This window comes from Venturia canescens, chromosome 1 (assembly GCF_019457755.1).
Source record: "Venturia canescens isolate UGA chromosome 1, ASM1945775v1, whole genome shotgun sequence".
NCBI classification, from domain to species: Eukaryota; Metazoa; Arthropoda; class Insecta; order Hymenoptera; family Ichneumonidae; genus Venturia; species Venturia canescens.
The window spans coordinates 25,088,515-25,110,763 of record NC_057421.1 but is presented as its reverse complement, the minus strand read 5'-3'; the positions used below and the strand labels follow the sequence as shown (position 1 = coordinate 25,110,763).

At 37.2% G+C, this 22,249-nt stretch overlaps 4 protein-coding genes across 9 annotated transcripts in view; 1 reads left to right on the top strand and 3 right to left on the bottom strand.

Annotated features, from left to right (window-relative positions):
- unc-13-4A (BAI1 associated protein 3) overlaps nt 1–2,269 on the top strand; it is a 66,584-nt gene extending 64,315 nt beyond the window's left edge. For all 4 annotated transcript variants that reach the window (XM_043433786.1, XM_043433779.1, XM_043433762.1 and 1 more), the window contains one exon: nt 137–2,269. In XM_043433786.1, the coding sequence (XP_043289721.1) occupies nt 137–231 (95 nt within the window). In that variant the 3' untranslated portion in view covers nt 232–2,269. The remainder of the gene's footprint in view (nt 1–136) is intronic.
- A 1,171-nt stretch (nt 2,270–3,440) lies between these two features.
- On the bottom strand, nt 3,441–5,801 carry LOC122419342 (dynein axonemal light chain 1-like). 2 transcript variants are annotated; one of them, XM_043433798.1, is made up of 3 exons: nt 5,301–5,801; nt 3,994–4,271; nt 3,441–3,903 (listed from the first exon to the last, which is right to left on the bottom strand). In XM_043433798.1, the coding sequence occupies exons 1-3, from the start codon at nt 5,497–5,499 to the stop codon at nt 3,739–3,741; spliced, it is 642 nt and encodes a 213-aa protein (XP_043289733.1). In that variant the 5' UTR covers nt 5,500–5,801; the 3' UTR covers nt 3,441–3,738. The 2 variants fall into 2 exon arrangements, with proteins under 2 accessions (XP_043289733.1, XP_043289744.1); XM_043433809.1 differs by having other exon boundaries at nt 3,732–3,903; nt 3,966–4,271.
- A 572-nt stretch (nt 5,802–6,373) lies between these two features.
- LOC122419289 (late histone H2B.L4-like) lies at nt 6,374–6,946 on the bottom strand. Its single transcript, XM_043433720.1, has 3 exons — nt 6,848–6,946; nt 6,656–6,750; nt 6,374–6,611 (listed from the first exon to the last, which is right to left on the bottom strand). Exons 1-3 carry the CDS (start codon nt 6,944–6,946, stop codon nt 6,374–6,376), a joined length of 432 nt encoding a protein of 143 aa, XP_043289655.1.
- Nucleotides 6,947–7,483: 537 nt separating this feature from the next.
- Nucleotides 7,484–22,249, bottom strand: part of LOC122412971 (GTP-binding protein RAD) — a 40,552-nt gene continuing 25,786 nt past the window's right edge. For both annotated transcript variants that reach the window (XM_043423005.1, XM_043423014.1), the window contains exons 5-7: nt 10,601–10,683; nt 10,316–10,505; nt 7,484–10,021 (exon numbers count right to left, since the gene is read on the bottom strand). In XM_043423005.1, the coding sequence (XP_043278940.1) occupies nt 9,726–10,021; nt 10,316–10,505; nt 10,601–10,683 (569 nt within the window). In that variant the 3' untranslated portion in view covers nt 7,484–9,725. The remainder of the gene's footprint in view (nt 10,022–10,315; nt 10,506–10,600; nt 10,684–22,249) is intronic.

Sequence of the window (22,249 nt, the reverse complement as noted above, 5' to 3'; positions counted from 1 at the left end):
ATTATTTCATGATTTCGTTCTTATAAAGAGAAAGAGAATTCAATAATGATCTCCGATTCGACTCGAAATGAAGCGTCCCGCTGCTCCCCCTTTATTTGAACGGTCGATAAACTATCCCTGAATTCCGTATCAACAGATAACGCCATCTTGCAAATATTGGAAAATCGCGTTGGTGACAAACAAGCATTGGACTTTGTAAAGAAACAAAAACAACGCTTCGCCACCGCATAAAATGGGAAGGGATTGAAGATGTTTCCGAAAGAAATCAACGAAAAATTTATCGAATCGACAAATTGCCCAGAATCAACACGAGAAGGAAGAGAAACTCTGGAAGAAAAAAGGCATGGCTACAAAAAACAGGGTGCAAACCTTTCATGGAGGAAATATATATTTACACAAGGGTCAATACGTTTCGGACTAATCCCGAATGTTAATACTTCGTAACCTATCGAAAAAGGATTAATTCATTTTGGGCCAAATATTCGTTTTCGGTTTTAAATATGCTGTTTGAATGTTCTATTGGTATGGAACGATGTTTACTCAAATTATTATATAAGATTAGTTCCAGTGAATAAGCTGATCGGGACTAGCGAAACATGATTTTCAAATCAATCAGCGCCCCTCAAAATTGCTTTGAGATTTTCATTACCAAAGTTCGTACTTTTTTTCACAAACGATTTTATATAACTATACATCATATTTTATTCACATACACGAAGATAGAGATAAAACTTTGGTACGAACCAATAATCTCTTCAATGAAGCACACATTTATTGAAGGTTCAAATGTTTTGTCCTTAAACAGTGAAACAATCGAATCGAAAGTTCTTTATTATCCGCAAGCTTGTTCGAATTTTTAGATTTTGAGTTTGCTGAGGAGAAAAAATTATCTTCCAAAAACAAAAATAAATATATTTGTTTATAGAAAGAAAATACGTAAAATTGATTGGGGGTAAGAAAAAAGGTAAATAAAACACAAAGATTGGAGCTCTTCGGAAAATAGTTACTCCTGTTCGGTGTAAAATCGTGTGTTGAATATTTATGAGTGTTGATAACCGCGAAAAAGCATAATATAGAGTATTCAAAATATATAAGAAAATATCTGACAGAAGAGATTTGACACGGAGTAAACAAAAGAAAAGAATATATATTAAGAGAAGGGGAAAAAATATTTTTGTGTCTATGTCAATTTAAGAGCGGAAAAGAAGAATCTTTGGAATTGTATAAAATAAGGTTTTGTGTGTAATTCGAGGGCGAATATTACGCTAAGATGAAATTTAAAACGGCCAACAATAATCCGAGGCAAGGAAGACACGAGATTCGAAAATCCGAGATGATCGTATTTCGAGGAGAACAGAAAGTAAAGTTTTCAAAAAATACAGAATGAAATAAATAACAGATGAAAATCTGATAAATCGTTGTGATGTATCCATACAATCAATGTTTACAAGGCTTCTTCAGATAATCGGCTCTCGAAACGAGTTTACCTGTACAAATTTATTGGTAATGTTATTTTTACTCCCAAAGTATAATCAACAATATGTGCGAACAGTTTTTGCGACAATTATTGAAAGTGTAATTACTTTGTAACCGTGATTCTTACATCAAGTATCAAGTGTAAAGTCCTTGTGCGATATCTGAGAAAAAAAAATATATTTGTATAAAATATAACTAAAAAACCGTTGGGATAAGATGATTACGAAAAACGAGCTTTCGTTGCTCCGGGAAAATCGCTTCTTCTTCTGAATATGTTTTCATTAAATCCCATTTTATTTAACATTCGTTGCGCTTCGAGAGCACCTGCTACTCCCAGAGGGTCGAGATAATATTTTTCTTACTCATCTCTATGACTGAACTATATATCGATATGTCCACACTCGTATACACAGATTATGTGTACACGTATATATGATGCCACTGCAGCGTGTTGCTCTGAATAAGAAAAGAAAAAAAAACGTTCAAGGGCTGCTCTTGTATTGCAACTATCACACGCTCTGATGACCTTTCTCGAGTCTCTACGCGATTTCGATAAAACCAATGATCTATTGAAATATCTCACATTTTTATTTCGCTGTACATTCGATGTACGTTAGCACATATATGGGAATGAGTGCTGAAAGAAGCTTTGAAAAAAAATCTATTCTCCGAGCTGTTGTTGATAATTTAGTGACGATTATTAAACTTTTTCAAACTTTTATTACAGTTAAATACATTATAAAAAAGGAGGACTCGATTATAATTATAATTAAAAGAATAAAAAAAAAAAAAACGAATCATAAACCATTGTCATGTAGCACGGGCTATTTCGAAGGCAGAAAACCCAGCGACCAAAAAAATCATCGAGTTACGAATAAAAATAAATTTAAATGAGCCGAAGCACGGTCTTCGAAAAATACCAGAATAATAATGAAAATCATAAAGAAATGTAACAATCAGGCGAATCAAACATGAGTGAAAAACAAACAGAGCGCACACACGTCAATTTTTTCTAATGCACAGGCTACTTAAGCAAGTTAATAATAGAACGACTCAAAGATCGAAAACAATAGAAACAAAATTTCTCGAGTTTCGTGACTGAAATCATTCCAGAGACAAAAACTATCACCGGATTATCGTTATCATTGTTATCATTATCATTATTGTGATAAAATTGCGGAAGAATCTACTCGGTAAAATCGTGCCTCGTCAATATTTGTGCAAAAAAAATCTAGTCGAACGAAGAACGTTCAGAAACTCGAAACGTTGAGAATCCAAAGAAATCCATAAGTTGGGTAATGAAAATCAAACGCTCTCGTGTATACATCCGATCTCCGTTCTGCGTCACGTGTTCATCGAATTATTATCGAAATCTCTGTACGACTATGATATAATATAACTACGTTATGTTTGCTATCAAAACTCTATCCATCAAAAGCTATACTTAATGTGTATTGGCGTTCAAATAAAACGCTGAAATTCGAGTAGGTGGGAAAAAAACGTATATAAAGAAAGAAAAGATATCAACGAGTTTAAGTCCAGAAACGAACACAATCAAAACGAACGAACCTTTTTCAATAACCCAAACGTACGTAAGATCTATCTCGTATTGTATCACCTGAATGAATAAATACAATATTATAAATGTAAAAAAATCCATCAGAGCATTTTTCCATTCATTTATCCATCTCAACCATCCGAGAACACAGCAACGGACTCCAAAGACACAAAGACTTCAAAAACATCCAAATGCGCACTGACTCGCAAACTTCTCGACCAAACCAATGAAATGAGAAGACTGAACTTATAAAACCTCTCGACCTGATTAAATAAGCGAACCAATAATATGAAGAAAAATGTACAAGATCAATGGACGGAAATGCAATCATCACTAGATCGCATGCCAGCGGGTCACCGATTCTAAACTATGAAGGAAAATCGACAAATTCAATCGCACACCACAATTGTTGAATGTTCCCCGCAGAACAGATTGTAATTTATAATATTGTTGATAAAAAAAAATCAAATTACCCATCAAATTGGTTCACAATTCACAAAAATCCATGTTTCGCTAAAAAAGTCTGAACCTTCATGAATGTCATTTATTTTATCGCAAATTCTAATTTACTCGACCTTTGACTCCCGTTTCGCTGCCACGATAATTTCTACTTGTTGGTTGACGGCGGGCTCTAGCGAGTAATAATATTTTCGAAAATGGGCAGAATTTTAGTACGTTGCTGCTCCTTTGAAGCTCGAGTGCATTCAAGACGCAGCCAGTTCCTCAGCAGGTTTGTTGCCATTTTGCTGTCCCTCAGTTTTGACGCCTTGGCCAGGCACCGTTTGTTCTTCGGTTCGTATTATCGGTTCACCGTCCAATTTCTCAAGATTTGGAAGTCTCCGGGCAACATCGATCCTCCAAACTTCTGTCTGTAACGACAAATATTGTGAACTCGAATCGCAGTGAGCAATCGTTGCATCATCGAATCAACCTTCGATCAGTTTGATCTTGCCCCTTGCCTCGATCCCTTCGCACAGTGGATTTCCTACGAACAACAAATCACGCAGATTCGGCAATTCCTGAAGCCTCGATAACTCGTTCCACTCTCTGACGAGATTATTGGACATGTACAACACCCGCAAATTCCTCAAGGCATGAACTCCCTTCATTTTTTCAATGCAGTTATACGAGACCCACAATTCGTCGAGTGTGTCGCCCAGGGTTTCTAGGCCTGTGAAGCCTTTTATGAAATTACGTCCCAACGACAGGACACGCAAATTCTTCAAACTGCTAACACCTTCGAAACAAAAACATCAGATCGTTAAAAGATTATTGTCAACATCAAATTATGATATTTATTCCAGTAAGGCACTGAAAAATTTTCAATATTTTGCGCAATTTTTAGTTTTATCATAGTAAATATTGCGGATAGTGAAATATTTACATAGAAGTATATTCTAATATTTACAAAACGTTTAGTGAATTTTACGGTGCATTTGCCCTAACGTAGGCATCGATCACTCGTTTCCGAATTCCGTAGCACACTGAAACGGTGATTTACACACTTCAACAAATGGCTGAGCATATAAAAAGAATGGGGAAATAGGCCGATAAAGTGACAAGATAATGGGGACTACCATGTCCCCAGTATAGCCGCATCCTGGCATAAACATTCGTACGTAAATTTTTACAGTGCAGCGCCGTAAAATTCACCGTGACGTCAAAATTTACTAAATACTCCGGTAAACCTGCTGTGAACAATGAATATTATTTTTTTAGTAGGAAAATTCAATTTTTTTCTCATAATAATATCATGCATTGCAGCTCGTCACCGCACTATCGTTACTGGACGGTAATTTTTCAAATTTAATTTTCTCCGTGTATTTGAAGAAGGGGGAAGAAAATTTAAACTCGAATTGCAGTAAAATTTATTTCCTACTGTTGGTGTATTTAAATTGATTTTATGTTTTTGTACTTTTTCATTTTTCGCCATGAAATAACTTCCACCGAGGGTTCTAAGATCGTTGAAAACACGATTAATTATAAAAATGAAAAAACAAAGAACAAAAAAATATTGACATCATTGATTGCTGGACCATCAAAAAATGGAGGGAATTTTTTTGAGTTTGCATCACGGAGACCGAGATACCTCGATCGACATTATTGAAGCTATACCAAAGAGTCACTGAATCTTTAAAAAGTTCGTTTTCGATTTTCTACGATTCTCAAGTTTCTCCTTACGAAAAACACTTTAAAGTTACTTTACTCGATCAGAAAATGAGTTTGAAAGCAGTGCAGCACAATGTTCAGAGAATCCTTTGGTTACCTGCTATTTTCTCAATCATATTAGTGGATATCGAGAGTTTTTCACACTTGGACAAAGTCGAGAGCGCATTGTCCATCTTTTCGATCGGTGGCCACTGAAAACTTAATGTAACTTCGGTAGCACTTGAAGCTTCCTGCCCCGTTTCTTCTTCCCATCGACGCAAGGCGTCCTTACAGGTAGTTGCTTTGCCGACTGACATGATAAAAAAACTCCGAGCAGCTTCCACGTTGAGTCACAAATGTTCGAAAAAAAACTTTTCCTCTCTCATCGCCGTATAACTAACCGTAATTAGCGCACTTCAAATTCTGTGATATAAGTAATCAGCGAACAGCAAAACCATAAATTGACGCAACATTATTCACGATGAACATAATTTTTGGAAGTTTCTTCTATTGAATTTTTGATAAAATCTTGATTAAAATATCTTGAAACAATTTATACGGATGAATTTACAGATTTTTTAACACTACACTAAAAGTTGAGGCAAACTGCTCGGTTGTTTTCTCGTTGTCAGTGGGATTGACACTGGTTACCAGGTTCCACGATTCTCCTGGTACCGCGCAGTCCGATCGATTTCGTCTAACTTGAGTCTTCTGTTAAACTTGTCTTTTTTTTAATCGATTGAGCACCCACAATTATGCCTCGGCGTTAGCGCTACATCTAAAATCAAGTTTTTGCACTCGAAACGATTTGATCGATACCTGAAGTTCGCAATGAACTCTCGTAATCAAAATTCTACATCGAGATTGTCCTTAGAAAAATTGCTTGAAAGTAACGTTTTCCGTGAGAAAATATGGGGCCAATAAACTGTCGGTATTTATTTGAAAATACAGTGAAATTTTAACACGGAACATTCGGAGAAATTTAAGACTCGTTTCGTAAAATATTTTGAAGGTTCTTCAATGGAATTACTTAAAATCACTGTTTTAAAGAGTGAATTTTGGAATATGAACGAGTGACTTAAAATTCAGAGACTCGAAAAACATCGATAAAATCCAAAATTGAATTTCTGACCAAACGTTTATCGAGATGAACCGATTCGAGACGAGCAATAATTGTACACGAAGGTGAATTTACTGAGCGCATCGATTGGATGTCTCATTGTACATGTCAAGTGCATTGTTTCCTTGTAAGACCGCATTGGAGCCGAGATGATCGGGGAGCAAAAGTCTGACCGCTGTTCTCACTTCATTCGCTGTCATCGTTCTTTTCGCGTTTAGCTTAGTCAATCTGAGTAGGAAGAAAAGTGCAACGAAGCGACGAGCGTGAGTTTTGTGTTGTTCAGGATTCAGGAATGCTGAGCAACACGTTCTTAGAAGCGTTAAAATTTTTTCAGCGAAATGAGTTGAGCTCACCTCGCAGCTTCGACGGCACAACGATCGAAAATGTCTTTCGCAAAATGATCCATGATGGCCAATGCTTTACTGGAAATTCCTCTCATCGGATCTATCTTCAAGATTACATTGAATCCCAAAGAAGCGAATTATATATTCATGAGAAATTTATAGCCAAACTACGATTGCGAGATTAAAAGTTGAGGCGTTTACTTCCTTGAGAATCCGGTAAACGTACGAAGCGTATGACGGTTGCTTCATTTTCTTTTTACGTCGTGATCTCGAAGCTGAAGTTTTCGAACCTCTCTTCATTGTTGCTCGTTAAATATAAAATTGAACTTTAAACCTTTCGACAATTTACTCATATTACGAATGTATCCATGACATCGAAAAAATCCCACTGTCAAAACCAGTAGAATAAAAAACAAACGTGTGATCAGAGTGAACATATCATCGCTGGGAGATTTCGGGTGTGGACTTCAGTTGCTTGTTTTTCTTCTTTTTTTTTTCACATCTCCAGCGAGTGCTCCGAAGATTGAACCGGCAAACTAAATGATGGTGAAAGTTTGTTGTTTGTTCCTGCCTTGAATTTATTGTTCAAAAAATGATCATTTTCGTAATTCAATTTGACAGTTCAATTTGAAGCTCACTTAATTGAAATATTCTTAATAAATAATAAGCCAGCGACGCTGGTGAACGTTTTACAAAGAAAGGTCCCAGAGTGAATTTCGAATTTCGAGCCATTGATGCTTTTTTTCGGAAATAATCTCGAAACATCGACTGAAAAATATCGAAAAAAAAAATATGCTAAACGTGCACACACGAAAAGGAAGAAAGGGGCGAGAGCGATTCCTTTTTCAAACATTTTATTATCCAAATTGTTGGCAGTATTGTCACGTCACTTAATGTAGCGAGCAGACACGATTTTATACAGAATACATTGCAATACGAAACAAAAAAAAAAAAACAAAAACAATACGTTAAGAGTATGAATAATTGAAATAAAAAATTTTTTTTTCAAGTTCCGATACACGAAGGATATCGAGGAATTTATCAAAAATTTTCGAATCTTCGTCCTTATGCTCTTCCTTTTTATTTTGATCGTATTTCTTTGAATTTTTTTTCTTCTATATAAGACATATAGTATATATATATATATATTTTTTTTTTACATTAGCCAGCCAGTAATATAGTAGTGTAAGTGGATAATAACAACATTGATAATCATAGATGATCGTTTCTAATTATCGAAGATGAATAATTCAATGATAATAGCTGAATATCTTATGTTGATACCGATTGTAATAACGATCAGGATTACATCGATTACCCGTTAATCTTATATTTTAAAAAAATACTTAAAAGGCACTTTGTAAGAATCTTAGACAGCTTGATCGCCGTTTGTTACCATTTCCAAGCATATGTTTATTTCTTTACGTGCTCTTTCCAGAAATATAAATCTTTCAAATTTATTCCTGACCTCTCCCCTTAACATTAACAGTTTCTACGACTGTTTTATTTAAATATAATCTCCACATAAATTTGAATATAAGAAATTTGTATTCCATTATCATAAGAATGAATATTTTCGTTCTTATACTATTCTTATCCATACATAATAATTTGGTCGTGAGAAAGAAAAAAATCGTTACGATAAAAGAGCGAGCTGCATTTTTGCACGTGACAATAAAATTCACTTTTACGAATGTTCGCCAAATATCGTTTGGGTTTGATTGTATATTTATTGGTCACATTTGAAAACATACTGGATAAAGTACCTTGGGATAAATGGATAAAAATCTAAATAGGAAAATTCCATCTTTAAGGCCCTTTCGTCCCACACTCCGGCCGCTTATTTTAATCAGCCACGTTTTGTTGGATCATCAACGAACAGGCATTGAAATCAACTCCGTTAGCGCAAAACGACTCGAAACGTCGACTGAAAATTTCACTCGAAACTTTGAAAAAATGAGTCATTGGAAGAAATTTGTATTCTTTAAATTATTCGCTCCACTTTAAATGTAAATTATACCTGAAAATCGGCTGTTCACGTATTATTAAACTCGGGTATATTTCTTACGAATGTCATTGCGTAATTTAAATTACAATATCCTTTGTCCAACATTATCGTAAGAACTTTTTCATAGTTTATGTAAGTCATTTCTACGTCGACACATAATGTTTTCAAAATTATTATCATCCATATCAATGTTATTGTTTCTTTTTTTTCCACGGTAACGTGTATTTTATATACATCATATAAAACAGTAACATGATAAATTAACAACGAAGTACGCACGAGTAACAAAAAAAAAATTATTTTCGAATGGATCACGTAATAGGAACCTACTTTGGTCTTGCAGGGATTCATGTTTTTTTTCAATTCGTTTTTTTATTCTATTCGAACAATAGCGAAATGGCGCTTGTGAATTGTTTCTTCAAATGGAGCACCCCAACGAGAGTCACTCTCCAATCGATCTATCTGATAACATCATTTCTCTTCAACTATATACGCACGATTTATCAGAAATATAACCTAATATTATCGCGTAGTTCGGTCCAATAGTTTCTTTTGTTTCTGATATTAATGTTTTTATTTGATTTTTTTTTTTTTATCTCCAAAATCACTCCACTGATATTGCAGTCGTTACTAATATTGATATACATCTATGCACAATTTTCGCGACGCGAATATGCGCTAAAAATCGAGCCACCTTCAACAGTCGCACATATATCAATGACAACAGTTAATATTACGGTAATTGCCTCAAGTTTGATTAATCGCGAGGATTGGCACATTCATAAAAATCGATTCGTCGCAGCCCCTCCGTTATCATTTTTCCTAATAATATTTCAGAACCACGTCAATACTACGATTAAAATATGTAACATTCTTAAAATATATACCAAAGTATGAAATTTCAATAATTTTATTATCAACATAGTCGTGATTATACAAATGAAAAAGTTTAATATTCCATTGTCGTATGTGTGCTCGTACCAATTCTTACCCCTTTTCTCGTGCCCACACGTACGATTATGTTTATCTTTCCTGCTCCTCCTCTCTTTCTCCTTCTTGTCTCATTATTTTTTAAAGCACGTGAAGATTTTCGCAGTTCTTGAATTTGCTATCCTCCTTACCGAAGAGCCAGGTCAGCATTTGTCTCGCTTTCATACTCGCCCGAACGACTCCCCGCGATTTGTACCAGTGACCGCTTCCCTCGCTCCCACCGCCGCCTCCGCTGCTACGATTTTCCAGATGACCCTGAACGACCTTCAGCCGAATTTGGTTTAAAATCCCAACGAGAAGGTCGTCCACGTTGTGATTTATGCCAACCGATATTTCGATGAATTTGGCGCGATATGTGCAAGCCATACATTTTCCATCTGCAGATTAAATAGTAAACATTTTCACCCTTTATACAAGTCCCGGATGTGAATGCGAAAGCTTTCAGCGCCGCTCATGCGATCGGAATTAAATCTCGAGCACATTTTTGCCACAGTCCTGCCTCGCAGGAACACTTTTTGTGTAACCGGGAAAACGGTTACACTTTGTGTAACCAGCAGGACGATGGCAAAATCGGCTGACAGAGCCTTCCCTTAATCGCGGTAAAACTGTCTCAAGGATGGAAAAAAGATGTTGAAAGTTAGAAGAATGTGAGAAATGTTCTCGGACGTTACCTTGAGTAGAGACGGATCTCGACCTCACAAGATCGACCTTGTTGCCGACGAGAATCGCTGGTCTGCCGCGTAACAGGTCCTGATCGTGAAGTCTCGCGAGGTACTCCTCGGCTCTTTGGAACGAGGCTTTGTCGATAACCGAGTACATTATTACGAAGGCATCCGGATGTGGTATTTTTTCCAATTCAGCCTGACACAGGAAAAGTCACGAATAAGAATGAACTTGAGGGCGGATCATTGAGGAGGAGTGAATATAATAACTTTATTGAAGCTTTTGAAATGTACCTTCAAATTAGTAATGTTGAGAAACCTGAGCTCACTTTCTTCTCCGTTCAACATCACGAAAACTGATTGCTCGCTGGGGACATCTGCAAACACAACAATTGCACAATTATTTGAACAATTAGAGCAGGAAAGCTGGGACGATCAAGACCAGCGGTAGCGACTCTGCAAGTATTGCTCGAAAATTGAATAAACCGAATCGCAACAGCCAACTCAGTGAACTCTTGAATACTCCAAACTGAAAGGATTTCTATCGTTTATCACTCAATCGCAGAAATGTAAATTCGAATTTTCATGGAAAAAAAAGCCTCCAGTTTAAAACAAATATTTGTTTTACTACGCTAGAAAATCAAGCTCCCGCTGCTGGTGGCGTCTGTTATTCGAGCGACGTGAGAACCAAAACTCAAATTATCGGTTTCGCATTTGAGCTGAATCCCAATTTATTTTTCCTGCCTCAGTGGTTTATGAAGGAACAAGTAATCCGTCTGATGTTTCGATATCTCGAAGCTTCACCAGCCAAAAGCATCCATAGAGTTTAAAGGCTGTGCACAGAGTGTGAAATTTCAGAAAATAATCGAGTGTTCGCAAATAAACGTTCGAAGACTGCGTTTACAATCTAGCTTTTCCCGGAGCGTTCGTGCAATTTCGATCGAGGAAACATTTTACGATTTCTAAACACAATTTTCGTAACAGCAAATTTTCAGAAGCGCCTACTTTTTCCATCTTTCAGGAGCTCCGATTTTTTTCCAAGTAATTAAGTTTCTCGACAAGTAACTCCGTCCATAATCAACTTCTATTTCTCGATTTTTCTTCTGAATAATCAATTCGAATTTGAATGAACGATTCGGTGATTCTACCATTTTTCCACAGCCCCGAGGAAACAACTTTTTTTGAGAAATAAAAAGTTTGTTGAGAGAAGAACGAGAATAGGATAAAAGTCGAAATAAAAATGAGGAATATCGAGCTTCCAAAACGAGCAGAGTGCTGCTCGTTTCCTCGAAAATTCGTTGCAGCTAAAAACGAGCCATTTCTAATGAACAAACAAAAAACGGGCACTTTTTCTCGGAACACTTTAATACATGAACACGATGAATTTGGTTGATCGGGCATCGTACGAGAGCAAGCAATAGGACGGTAGCAGACGATTAACAGACGCATGGCTTTCTGGCTATGATGTACGTTTATAGCGCACCCGGGTGCAAATTTAACCGTAGTTATTTTCGTTTCTCCTGTTCCTCTCTGCCCCTCTCTGTCGCTGTGTAACCCTCCTACCCCAGCAGTGTGCACTTTTCATGTATTTAGACGATGTTTTAATACGCACGAATGCTCATTTTCTATTTCCACTTTTCGCTTATTTCGGGATAAAATTTTCTCCAAAATGCGACCAAAAAGGACTCTACGTTGACCATTTTTCATGCAATATTCCTCCAGCTAACTTGATTTCCATTTTATCGGATATTCAGAACGAATATTCGTTATTTATTTCCATGATTTTTTGTCCAACTAATGAATTACTTGAACGATTGGCCTTGGAAAATCCATCATTTATATTTCAAGCGAATCATTCGTGAGAGGTGCGACAATAATTTTTGTGGCATACGAGAGAGAAAAAGACGTAAAAAATCAATAGAAATCGTCGAATTCGATAATTTTATACGCGAACTTATTTGCTTGTCGAATTGGAAACATTCGTTTTCTGCATTTTAAATTGTCAAATGATGTTTCCTCTGCCAACAGATTCGTCAAAATTCTCACTAAATTAGATCGTTTTATTGGTTTTTTACAAAAGTAAGAGTGAACAAGCGGAAATGCAATTTTGGACAAAGTCAATTCATGAGTAACTTGAACCTGAGAAACCCTGTTTTACAGCAGGATTTAATCCAACACAGCTTCACTTCTCACTCCTCATCTCCAATATATGAAATAGCATTAGGGAAAAGATCTGTTAGCCCACGCAGGACAACGGAAAAAGGGGCTGGAATGATTGGAATCTTTGCCTGTCTCTTTCACCCTCGGACACTGACTGACCCACACGCTCGCCTAACGCACTTCAAAATCCTGAACTCAAAGCATTTTTTCAAACGGTTTGACCTCTGTTACAAGGAAAAGGTTCAGCCCACGCAGGAGGATGAGAAAAATGTGCCGAAACTCGATCGAACTGTGTGCGAAAAAACGTTTGCGCTCCAAATTTTTTCCGCGATCCATTTCGTAGACCCACAGTAGGAAATGGACCACAAAAGGCGAGATTCAATGGGATCAAATTAAAATGCAAAATAAAACGAGGTCTTGAATGGATGAATCAAGGAACTTTGCGTCGATATTTCATTCCCAAGACAGAGACAAAGAAAATCAAAAACACCGAAAATAATTACAGCTGAAACGGAGAATCTTTAAGGGGTCTACTCTAATTAAATGGGCAAAAAATACTATTTTCACGAATTTTTTTTAACCGGTATGAATTATAAACATGGATATAAAAAGTGTTGGGCCTAAAAATACACCCTTAGAAGACACAAAAAATTTTTTTTTATTTCCATTTTACTCAGTTTTCGTACGAAAAAAATAGGGGAGAAGAGGGCAAACAAAAAATGGGCGTGCGCTATTGATAAAATGTATGGAATGGATGATCGGAGAAAAAAATAAAAATGGTTTTAGATTCAATGGGCTATAGCGCATATCACACGATTTTTTATTTTTTGAAAAATGACAAGACGGCGGCCATTTTTCCAAAAACTACGAAAAAGCACGTTTTTCTTCATCGTTTTTTGCAAAAAAAAATAGTTCCGTTGGAAATTTCAAAATTCGTACGATTTGCGCTACAGTAGTGTCATAAAGAACATGTGGTAAAACTTTGATAAGGATCGGTTGAATAGGTTCGGAGATTTCATCAACGAGCCGTCCGAAAACGTAATTTTGAGAAAAACGCGTTTAAACAAAGGCAGGTACGCGGTAGCGCACTGGGCGATGCGTGTTAGCGCGCTCAGACAGCGAAGTAAACGTCGCTCAAAAGTACACTTGGACTGCTCAGATCTTTATAAAATATTAGTACAATACTTTTAAATATGTATAATTTCGAAAGATGCAATAAAAAAAATCGATTTTTTGAAAATTCTCATTAGTGTATACCCCTTAATAGCAAGTGAGTCGAAGATACTGAGACGCTGCATCAGGGTGCCAAGACTGATCGAAAGAGTTTTTCGTTTTTAATATTCTTCAAAAATATAACACTGAGCCATTGTTGTCATAGCTATTCAAGTGGCCTATATATATATTCGTAAGTTCAAAAGAGGTAAAAGATAGACTGGGCCGTTCGCCTCTTCCATTATGTCCACTCGGACGCTTCCCGTGATCTATAAGCGGAAAACTCTCGATTCTCGGGACTCTAATTTTGGAACTAGCGTGTTCTCTCACTCGTTCCAAGTCACACGTGAAACCGAGACGAGGAAAAAGGAGCACGAGCTGCTTTTCTTGACACGCGTTCGCCAGATAAAGTTATCCGAAGTTAATTCAATGTCTCCAACGAATTTTGCGCCCTCAAAATAAATCTCATAACTATGAATTACTCAATTATCGTCATTTTGATCTTATCATAATTCAGGTGCGTATATATCATTCCCTTCGTTTTATACGCACAAGTAAAACAGCAAGTAATTCTCAACTTTTTACTTAGAAGAGTCAGCTGTTTCCAGCACTTTCTCTAGATATATACACGGTGAAAACAGATTCGTTTTGTATAATGAGGAATTTTTTGAACTTTCCTATATTTTTTATCGTCCCTTCCATTCTAAACAGCTTTATGTGGATAGAAAAAAGTGATGCACGTGAGAACTATATTTCGTTTTGTTTTCGAGTGTTATTCGTCATGTCAGACTGGCACTTACTGATAAGTGGAAATTTATTGTAAATCACAAATGTTCACTGTCAGCATGGTAAATTTCATGATAAATACACGAATATACACCGAGAATAATACGTGTGACATTTTACCATAAATATAGTTTTTTTCAGGGTTGCCCGAGCATAATTGACAATATAGAGATTTGAAGTGACTGAAAAGATTTTTTTACTATGCTTATAGAGAAAAGCACTCTTGAGTCTTTTGAATAAGATGTTTGGGTACGGTTCTTTTATCTATGGTGGATAGAACAATTTTTATTACTGTTCTTCGAATTAACGGTGCTATATTCCTGGTGCTTTTCTCTAGAATTTTCGGCCTCATTTTTTCCGAGTATGAGAATACATAAAAAAGCATCGTTAGCTTTTGGTTTCATCTTCTCATTCGAGAAAATCAGTGAAACGAATGTTAAATTTTCTGAAAATTGAGATAAAGTGAATTCGAACGTGAAATATCTCACAGCGATAATAGTAGAGGAGCAAGGGAAAATAAAAAAACGAAAGAGAGCAGTGAGTCGTCTACGGAAAACGATCCTAATTTTTAAGGAAACAAAAGCTGCTTGCTCAGGAGAGGATCTCATTAAAAAGCCTCTTCAAACCGTCCCATTACTGCATGGACGAATTTCTCAACACAGCAACGCCGAGTTTCCAATAACGTCATTCAATCCAAGCAAACTATCTGTTTCGAGACTCGATTCGACGGTCCATAATACAATTAGGATGAAAGATTGAGAGGATCGATGTTGTCGAGATAAAGCAGTTTAAAAAGTCGTCGTTCGCGCAGCTCGCCCGAGGAATTTTATTGCCGTTTCAAGGCTAACTTCCGTAGCAACATCCGATAATTGCCTCAAATTTCTATACCCGGTTATAGAAACATAAACTTACTTTTTCTGTAGAACGGTTAACTTCAACACTTTTCCAAAAACTTCCAAATGAAAAAAAAAAAAAAAAAAAATCTCAAGGAGGGAGAAGAAACACGATACGAAAAGTTTTTCTCCTCGCATTATTGCCGTCGGGCGTGGCTGATCACGGAAGTCGGGGCCAACACAGCTCGGAGATCATGAGCAATTTCAGTGTCGTTGGCGAATCACTTCATCCAACAAATAATATTGACAAGAAGCCGGAAATTCCAGAGGGAACGGAACTAATAAGATTAATGAAACTTGAACTGAACTACTAAGTAAGCCCCATGATAGTTTAAATATTTCGTAAAGAAATAAAACCTGATAGTAAAAACTCAACGAATCTCATTGCACTTCCGAGTGTAGCCAACGATCATCGCGTAGACACAAAACTGTTGTGCAAGGAAGAAAATTTATCGTACGAATGAAAATAGGAGACAAAAAAAGAGAAAAATTGGAAAATGAAGTAAATCGGTCTTAAATATTTGTGTTCAGAATGTTCTCCATTACTATCCAATAGAGTATAATTTATATAAATCATCGATTTTCAAGCATCAGTTAACGTTAACATTATTGCATATAATAACATTTTTTAATTTCATTTGTTTTTTAATTTAATTAACATGATTCACATAATTCAACATTACATAAGAAGCATCAAACTTTTACAAGGTTTGGCAAGACGAATTTTGCGAGTTTTTTTCAAATATCGAGTGGACTTGATGAATAATTAGAAAACTTTGTCCACCGCAGCGTTGCCTGTCAGTGCATCGATCAGCAGAAAAACTTTCCAACAGGACTGCGAGGCATCCGATTCGAGCTCATTCCCGCCTGTTAATCGAATCGCTTCAAAGAAAATGGGAGCACTTGAAAGCTTGAAAATAGCATCCAACATATTTCCCATCTCCTTTCTACTGATAGCTTCCCCGAGGAATAAGAAAAGTTCAAAACTCCAAATAGTTTGCATAAAATACACTTAATGAGGGTGGCTACCGACGATACAATGTTGCCATGCTAAACCATGTTAAATACATTAAAAATTTCAAAATGATAAGAATTTAATCAAATTTGGTGAACATATTCTTTAGGGCCAAATTTGACAATACAAATTTTTTAAGATTTTTCTTCTGTACAGTTATCGAGTAATTGATCACTAAAGTTCAAGTGTATAAGCATAGCGTTTCCATATATGTAGGTATATACATTCCGGGCATAAGAAATCTGCTTTAATGCGTAATTACTCGATAACTAAGCAGAAGAAAATTTTGAAAAAAAATGGTGTTTTCGCACTTGATGTTGAAGAACATTATCACCAAATTTGATCAATTTCTTATCATTTTGACGAGTGTAGCCACCCTCCTTAAATTCATCCCCATTCACGGAATGCGAAACAACGCAAACTGTAAAACAAAGAACTTCATCACACCTTCGTTCAGAGTGTAAACAGCACGGTCACCCAAGTATGAAATTAAATAGTCCAGAATAAAGAACAGGTTCCCACGCTCAGACCTCCGCTGTCATAGAAATTTAATTAATCCGATCATAAGATAGCATCGCGTCCCAAGCAATGTTGCACATCCAAACTATGGAGCATGGCTTTGCCGATGATGCTCAATTTATGGGCGAATTGCCAACGCACACACATCGCAATACTAATTATCTCGAGAGTAGTTCACCACGTAGAAACCCGATATGTTGGTAGATCCTGAAGGAAGCATCTCTCCCCCTCTCGCCCCTCCTAAATGCCTTTCCATCGGATCTCGTCATACGCTTATGAAGCTGCTTGGCTGGCGGTATCATCATTCCTCACAGTATCTTCGACAGGATGCGCCTGCATGCTCTCCTGTTCCATCACTTCCGCTTGGAGAAGCTACCTGCTTCCACTTTGCCATAACGGCTGCTAGCTCTTCCTATCTCGTTGGCTAGAGTGAGATTTTCCCACGAATCTCCATACCCCCGTGGCCAACGGCGAGCTTCCGGCTGGCCAGGAAGCTTTTAGCTCAACACCCGAGAACTTTCTTGATTATTAGAAGATTTTTCCATGGACAATCAGCCAAGAGTCTGGCGCGTTGACGACCATTTTTTGGGACCTTTAGGTGGAAACTCGAGCGCGTTGTTCCTTTCATCAACACTTGAGCGGAACACCTGATTTTTTTTCAAATTTTGAGAGGCACATTGTTTCAGGATGGATCGGAGAGCGTGTAAGCGAGCTCCGAATCGTTCGGGAAGAAGTTTTTCTTTAAAAAAATGGCAGCTTTGAATTTGCACACTCGTAAACGAGACTTTTATTATCGATTTTTCATTTCTCTTCTGATATATCGAGGTTTAAATATGAAAATAATTGCTTGCATTTTTTTCGATCAACGTTGGAAGAACGAGACTTCAAAGTTTTTTACTTCAAACCCTAGCGTTTCAAATGTGATTGAACTATTTCCGGTTCGCTGCTGATCATCGGTGTTTTCTGCGAATGTCGAGTGGGGTTATACGTGGAAATTCGGTAGATTCAACGAATACTAAGATCGCAAAAGCATGGGGCATCGAAATACTTTTTTCTGATGAAAAATTAATTAATATGCGAGAAGAAATTGACGGGGGGGGGGGGGGGGGGGAAACTCTGTGTGACGAACGTTCAAACGAAGAACTTTTTCGCGTCAAATTTATTTCACTGGAAAAGTTTTTTATTTATTCTCAGTTGAATTGTACCTCATCGACACACAGAAATAGAAAAATTTCGTTGATCTCGTAAAGCTTCGCGCTTTACGGCTCCAACTCGGAATGAAAGTTCCTGTGATTTGTATACGATAAATAAAAGTCCAGTGTAATATTTTCCACAAGGCGTTGCCCAACTGTCCAACGAGTTATTGGAGCAAGTGGTGAACGCGTGTTCGACCGCGTTTCAATATTCACAAACAACGTTTCAGTCGTTTGAATTCCGGACGAGGGTCCATTCGAGTGTCGAAACGCAGAAAAGGATCGTTGAGAAAGGCTCGGGCTATTAAACCGATAAATCGAGCATCTTTTCCAACCATTCAATAAGCTTTTCACGTTCCTAATTTCCATCACAATGGGCCAGTAATCCGGCACTTTTCACCTCCGTTTGTGGTCGCCTCACCATTCGGAAAAATCATTGAACCTCCCATCCAACTGACAACTCCACCGTCTTAATAAAATTGAAAATGTAAACTAGGAACGCGATCTCTTCCAGTGTCGTTAAAACGTACACGGAAATTCTCACGAATCCCGTTATCGTCGGTGCCAGCAGAGCTTCTCTCCCCAGTTGTAAAGCATAATTAATGCGTCAAGCCACGTTTCAAATACATTCTCCAAGAGGAAAGCCTTTATACTTAAGCGCGTACCATTAGTTTCCAGTCATTCTGTGCTCCCACACTCACTCAGTGTCCTTTGCCTCCTGCTCTGCATAATTATATAAGCTCTAACCCTTTACAAGGACCGTGACAAGGACGACAAGGACCGCAAGGTTAACTAAGTAAGCATGTGCGCCGTCTGGCACGAGCTGTATTTTCCTTATAACCCATTGCGTGCTCGAATTATTCACAGTGATTATATTGAGTGAAGAGCTCGTAGGATTATAAATTTAGGAAAAAGTCTGAAAATTTTAGTCAATCGAATTTATCGAGAGTTGGAAAAAGGAGAGCTTTGAGAATCGTTTCGAGAGAAACGTGCAGAAAATAGTATCGAAAATGGACGTGAGAATAAAAAAAAAATCGCTTGCGAGGACACGGAATCGTGAGAAAATCGTTCGGAGGGACTCGCAGTTGTATTTTTCTTCCAAATGCTGACTCAAAAAATGTCAACCGAGATCGCTTTCTTGCGGACGATTCGATGCGAATAAACTTTCGTGTAAAATGTTATTTTCGGCTATCTGATCTCGTGGGGAAGCTTAATAATGAAAAATTCGTTACAAAATATCATCGCTGATGCTCGCTTGAATAAAAACTGAAAAATTAATGAAACGACGAAATGAGATCTCTCGTCGAATGGCATAAACGACGGTACAAAGGAATGATAATTAACGTAGAACATAAAATTTGAAGCGACGGTAATTAGGAGTGCACGAAACATTTTAGTTTTTTTATGTTCATTCATTTTTAAGAATTTAGCCACACGCGTGTTAGCCAAAACGCTTTCCACGATTCGTATTTACGTCACAGCTTAAACCGGGATGCCAGAAACGAAAAAGATTCAGGCAGCGGGGAAGACAGTTCGCGGTCTTTAACCCAGATACTACGAATCGCCGCTTCCGTTACATTTATTTACCCTAAATCATGTGGAACACACAGATGCCACCTCTAATCTTGGCTCGATCAGCCTTCCTCGTTTTTCCCATGGGTGAATCACACACTTTGCACATCGTTCTCGTTTCCAAAAATCTTATATGAACAAAATACGACGAATTAAAGACGACGACGAGTCTGATGAAAAAATAATTCATGCCAGTACAACGAGTTCATTTTTTTAGTAAATAAGTGAGCAAACAGAGACGCGGACGCGTGAATACGGTTTAACAATTGGGAATAATATTCGTTTTAGCAGAAACTATTGATCGCGTGGTTTTACGCGCGACCCTATCGAATATATCAATAGAATGCAAACACGAATATATATTTTCCGTGGAGATTTAGCTTCTGGAATATTGGAAAAGTGTTTTTTATTTCTTTGGGAAATCATTTTATAGTTCGATCAGCAACATTCGACTAAAATATCTTGCTCGAATAGTCGAGTTTGGCGAGGTTTTGGCTTGTTCACTTAAGATTTATCGTGACATTATACCGAGAGAATTTTTCCAGGTCACCAACCTGATTGGCCTTGAGCTACATTTTTATACGAACCACAAAGACAAATGGCCCGGGCGGACGTCTTTCTTCCGTAGTGTTTTCGCTACACTGACTTTTTTCTCCGCTTTATTTCGCCTCGCCTCTTCATCCATTTAGTTTTTATATTGTTCAAAGGCGGGCAGCGAATTGAGAAAAGAAATGATTCTTTTTGTTATCAATCGTTCCGCCATCGGGTACCGCGTTTTTGTCACGATCCCCATTCTCATGGTGGATGATGAAAAGGTGAAATCAATAACCGTTCATCGGGGAGAATCCCGCTCCACAAACTCGATGTTTACATTTCCATGTACGTGGCAATTCGCAACGTTTTTTAGGTGATTATTTTTACCTTTCAATGATTTTTCGTTTTCCATCTGCAAGTTCGTTTCCGATCGAACTCGAGCAGCCAGTCAGCCGAATTTATTCGCTATTTTACAAGTCAGTAAATACTGGAGGGCGAATTGAGCTTTCAAAATAGGTCAATTAAATAGCAATGTTAATGGTACTGCGGGTCCAACTCTAGTGCGAGCCTGATATATGCAAAAACGACGCAATATCGATGCTTTTTAAGGAAGTTGAAGCGATATATATAGGACACCATACGAAAAATACATTAGATTTTATTATTCCGAATGAATGAATTGAAAATTTACGTGAATCTTCTTGAACAGCGCTTAATTATGTGTGAAAAATTTGGAGAGGTTTCACCGCCTGGTAATCGAGATATTCATTGTTGAAAATGACAAGGTTAAACATGGGCTCTTATGGAAGCTTTCAAAAAATTGCTAACTTCAACAATAAATATCTCAATTTCACGACGGTGAATCATCGGCATATCCCGCCAGAAATTTAATACCGTCTTAAGCTTTCTGTTTAAAAAATTTTAATGTGCAAAGTTGGAAAATAGTTTTAACATAAGATACGCCTCAACCTCCTTAAATATATCAAATATACTTCGGCTCAATTTATTTCGTGAGTTCGAATTCGCTTTGTCGTATTCATTATTAGTTCGAATGGCAGAGAGTCCCTTGGAAATGAAGTTTAAAACAATTTCACGATTTTTTCGATTCGGCACTAAACTCCCAGAATCGCCAGCACCGAAGCATTGGAGTTTCTCAAGTTTCGTCAATTCCTGTTCGACTTACAGACTCCGATGGACCCTGGAAGTTCTAAGTACGTCTAATTACAGTGACGCGTGATCGATCGAAGCGAAGTACTATGAAGAGCTGAAGGAATTCGATTACGATTTCACTTTATATACTCTAGCGTTTTCGTCGTTCCATGACGGAATCATGGACGATGGTATTACTGGATCAATATAACACAACGTCAAAAATAACATTGGTAAAAATAAGACAGTGTCAAAACATCACAAGCAAAAATACAGCACCAATATAATAATAATGTATATATTAAAATTAACATGATGTCAAAATAGCATTAATTTCATCAGCATCATCAATATCGTAGGTCCATTTTCGTGTTCAATTATCGATGAAAATGGAATCGATACGCACACTCGATCGCGCGATAGCACTTTCGATGAGTGTGCTCTGAACTGATTCTTTTGAATGTTATTTTTTTGTACTATTTTTCTTATTTTATCGAATTTGTTTTAATGTTATTTTTGTATTTTACTATGACTCAATGCTATTTTCACCTGTCCATTTTGTCCATAAAAGAAATTTTTCAATCTTTTTCTTTAATCAGTCTCCATATTAAGAACAACCGAAGTGAGGATCGCAATTTCTTAGAAGTGTCGAAAATATTGTAAGAAAGACGGGAGAAAGAGAAGAGAAAAGCAGATGAGAAAAAGTAATATGCGCGCGTCGAGACATCTTCTTGGGCATCTTTAACGATATTAAATCCATCGTTACTCTAGCACGGCGATTCCTCGCGTGTGCCGTCACAACGTCAATCCTCATAAACACAGTTTTATGCTCCACCGCAGTTTCAATAAGTGTAACAGTACTCGTGAAAGAATTGTTAAATGCATTTAATCAAATTTTACGATTACTCGA

Excerpts from the sequence above, each read along its gene's own strand:
- LOC122419342 (XM_043433798.1), bottom strand. The coding sequence starts at position 5,499 with ATGTCAGTCGGCAAAGCAACTACCTGTAAGGACGCCTTGCGTCGATGG. Across the intron at positions 4,272-5,300 it reads TATGATTGAGAAAATAGCAG|GTGTTAGCAGTTTGAAGAAT; the intron begins GTAACCAAAGGA and ends TTTGTTTCGAAG. Across the intron at positions 3,904-3,993 it reads CACTGTGCGAAGGGATCGAG|ACAGAAGTTTGGAGGATCGA; the intron begins GCAAGGGGCAAG and ends TTGTCGTTACAG.
- LOC122419289 (XM_043433720.1), bottom strand. The coding sequence starts at position 6,946 with ATGAAGAGAGGTTCGAAAACTTCAGCTTCGAGATCACGACGTAAAAAG. Across the intron at positions 6,751-6,847 it reads TTTACCGGATTCTCAAGGAA|ATAGATCCGATGAGAGGAAT; the intron begins GTAAACGCCTCA and ends GTAATCTTGAAG. Across the intron at positions 6,612-6,655 it reads TGTGCCGTCGAAGCTGCGAG|AACGTGTTGCTCAGCATTCC; the intron begins GTGAGCTCAACT and ends AACGCTTCTAAG.